Source organism: Mchenga conophoros, linkage group LG23 (genome assembly GCF_057382185.1).
Source record: "Mchenga conophoros isolate Kocher_MC1m ecotype Shallow Benthic linkage group LG23, M_conophoros_male_GT1.1, whole genome shotgun sequence".
Taxonomy (NCBI): domain Eukaryota; kingdom Metazoa; phylum Chordata; class Actinopteri; order Cichliformes; family Cichlidae; genus Mchenga; species Mchenga conophoros.
This window is the reverse complement of record NC_140547.1, coordinates 17,073,902-17,076,861: the sequence shown is the minus strand read 5'-3', so window position 1 is coordinate 17,076,861 and position 2,960 is coordinate 17,073,902. Positions and strand designations below refer to the sequence as shown.

At 42.3% G+C, this 2,960-nt stretch overlaps 1 protein-coding gene and 1 pseudogene across 1 annotated transcript; one reads left to right on the top strand and one right to left on the bottom strand.

Moving 5' to 3' along the window:
- The first annotated feature begins 434 nt into the window (after positions 1-434).
- Positions 435-1,284, top strand: LOC146546936 (THAP domain-containing protein 11-like; annotated as a pseudogene).
- A 627-nt stretch (positions 1,285-1,911) lies between these two features.
- On the bottom strand, positions 1,912-2,721 carry LOC146546935 (uncharacterized). Its single transcript, XM_085263744.1, has one exon. The coding sequence runs from the start codon at positions 2,719-2,721 to the stop codon at positions 1,912-1,914; it is 810 nt and encodes a 269-aa protein (XP_085119870.1).
- Between the last annotated feature and the right edge of the window lie 239 nt (positions 2,722-2,960).

Here is a 2,960-nt window from a genome sequence, read left to right as displayed (position 1 = left end):
ATTTTAAAGTAAAGGCTTTAAAACAAAGTAAACGTTGAAAGTACAAACATTGCTAATGTCACATAACTTTGCCGGCATGTGGCCAACAGTAATGTTTTAATGTTCTTCATTATTAAACATTTGCACAAAAATAAGTGACATAATATTCAGAACTTACTTTTGAAAGTTTACTCTTTGGCCGCTCCGCTTCCACTTCCTTTGAAGTCCCAGTGCACTTGTTAGCATGTTTTGGTTCGTGCATATGAAGAGCCGGCTCTTTCAGCTCCCAACTGGCTCTTTTTAGTGAGCCGAGCCGAATGAGCCAGTTCTCTAATAAGAGCCGGAAATCCCATCACTAATGCTAACTTCCTCTTTTAAGACCGGATGTAGTGTTGTACATTTCCGGTAGCTTTATTTTGCGGTCAATCGCTACTGCAAAGATGGACTCCAAAATCATGTCCAAAATACGGAAACGGAAAGATCGCTTTAAATTACAAAGCGCATAAGGTGGGAACGCTCACCATTGCTGTGTCCCGCTGTGTACTGCTGGGGGAGATTTAACAGGATGTTAAGTTTTCACTCCTTTCCCAAAGATCCTGAATTGTGCGCACAATGGCTGATATTCCATGGCTGAAATCAGAAGGGACGGCTTCACAGTTACAACCAGCTCTAGAGTGTGTTGTTGGTATCTTGAGACTTTAGAGATCTTTGTGTCTTCCCCTGGGAAGCGTAGTCTTTGGCCGAAAGTTGTTCCCTCCTTATTCCACTGGAATAATTTTTTTGGAAAAGACAGAGTGACCCGGAGTTTGGGAGTGCCGCCCTCGACCTGTTAATATCGTGGCTATGGCAACTGAGGATTACAACACAGAGGATGAAAACAATGTGTCTGATCTACCCATCGCTGGTTGTGCTGAGTCTGCTCCAGCCTCCATCCCCCTGATTGAAGACCACGACTCAGGCAACAGCTTGAGTCTTATCACTTTACTCAGGGATTTGGACTGCAGCGATTTGCCACATCACCTGATGACATTCATTACTATACAAGGTAAGAAATCCTGAAGTTTTCAGCTAGTGACCCATGGTCTTATAACATTATCACACAAATGTGCATTTTAACATGAGGCTGAAGTTGGTTTTCGTTTCTAGCCCTCATCACTTTAACAATATTAATGTTACTTACCTCTAATCTGTATTACATTGGCCAGTAGAACGTTGTAATGTCATCTGAAAGTTAGCAATAGCTGCAGAAAAAACTATAATACCATCCACCATTTAAATGCAGATTTCTGTCATATGAGCATTTGATGGCCTTTTGGAATCTAATCCAAGAGGCAACAAGCAGGATGGTGAGGGTCACCAGTGGTCAGAAGAGCCTTTCCACATCAGCACATCCACCGAGAGCCCTGTAAACAGACCAACTATAAGTTCTACAAAATGAATAACTGCTTGGTCTGTGTGGGTTGCATGTTTTTGCTGGTGACTGACCAGCCTTTTTGTCCAAGCACGCTCAAATGTCAGATGTGGATGTCCTTAGAACCCAGTCCAGTGCCTTACTTTAACCGCATTTTCTATTGCTCTGTTCTGTGTGCTTCTTATTGACTGCAATAGATTTGTAAAGATGCTAAATACTGTTTCCCTGGAATTCTGAAAGAAAAAAACACACATAGCTTCAAATTATCAACTGTATTTGACATACTTTGAGTTTTATAACAGTAAACATATCAAACTTTTTCCACAAAAAAAATGGTTTAAACACTATGACTGCCGATATTAATACTAGCACAAAACTAGTCTGTGTGAACTCTTCACCAAACCTACTTTTACCAACAGCTTTCTATTTTTATCAAAACACCGCGACAGGCAAATAATACAATGGCCCATGCCCACCATGTAAGTTTACGACATTAAAGTAAAGAATGACAGGCTACCCATTTATGATACTGCAAGGTATTTGTCCATGTACACGTGAAAATAGAACATATTTACCTTACACTTCATTGTCTCCATCAAACCCTCATCCCTCTGTATCCTTTGTATGAAAACATCTTCTTGAGTGGAGACTACAAAATCGCACCAACTCATAATGCCATCCACCTCTTCAGTGAGCAGAATTTCCTCCAGTTTCTGCAAGACACCTAGATCTGGCTGGTTGAACCTCTCCTGAAACTGAACATCAACACTATCCAGCACTCTGTAAAACTCTGCTCTGTAATGCTCTTCAGGTGACTTGGGAGTGTGCTGGCTAGCCCCGCCAGCATATCGTTTTGGTGGCCATCTCTGGTGAGGAATCTGAATGGGCTCAATACCAAGGGAGTTCACCATTTTTGCTGCTTTGTCAAACATCTGATAGAATCTTTCTTCATTTCTTTTCAGCTGTAGAGTGGATCTGACACACTCTATTGAGCATCTCATTCCTGCAATGGTTGCAGTCCGTTTTTGCAGGGACTTGTTCAGACATTCTAGCTCCTCAATAACTTCCAATGCCATAAGAAGTCCAAGCACTATTCTCCCCTTTTCAAACCTCTCATGCAATCCATTTGCCCTAGCACTTGTGCTAGATCCAGCTGCTGCCATCTCCTCTAAACTAGTCAAAATACTGTCATACTGAGACAGCGCTGCTTTGATAGCAGTTCCCCTTACAGTCACCTGGTTGGGCAGAGAAGTCTGAGTGATACTGATGGTCCCTCTGAATCTGCTGCAACTGCTGAAAACATAGCTTTGAATCTTCCAGACTGTTTGCATAATGTACCCACTCTAAAGCGTCACGTATTACAGAACTAGCCTGACATGCAGCCTGTGTAATTAATTTCAGGCGGTGAGGCCCACAATGCATGTACAATGCCAGTGGCTGTTGTTTCTTCACTTCTGCCTGAGCACCTGAATAAGCTCCTGACATGTTCTGAGCACCATCATAGGTCTGACCTCTTAAACATGACATCGGCAAATTCAGCCTCAAAAGCACATCCACAGCTGTTCTAGCT

Bases quoted from the DNA above. Each gene is read 5' to 3' on its own strand.
- LOC146546935 (XM_085263744.1), bottom strand. From the start codon at position 2,721: ATGCAAACAGTCTGGAAGATTCAAAGCTATGTTTTCAGCAGTTGCAGC.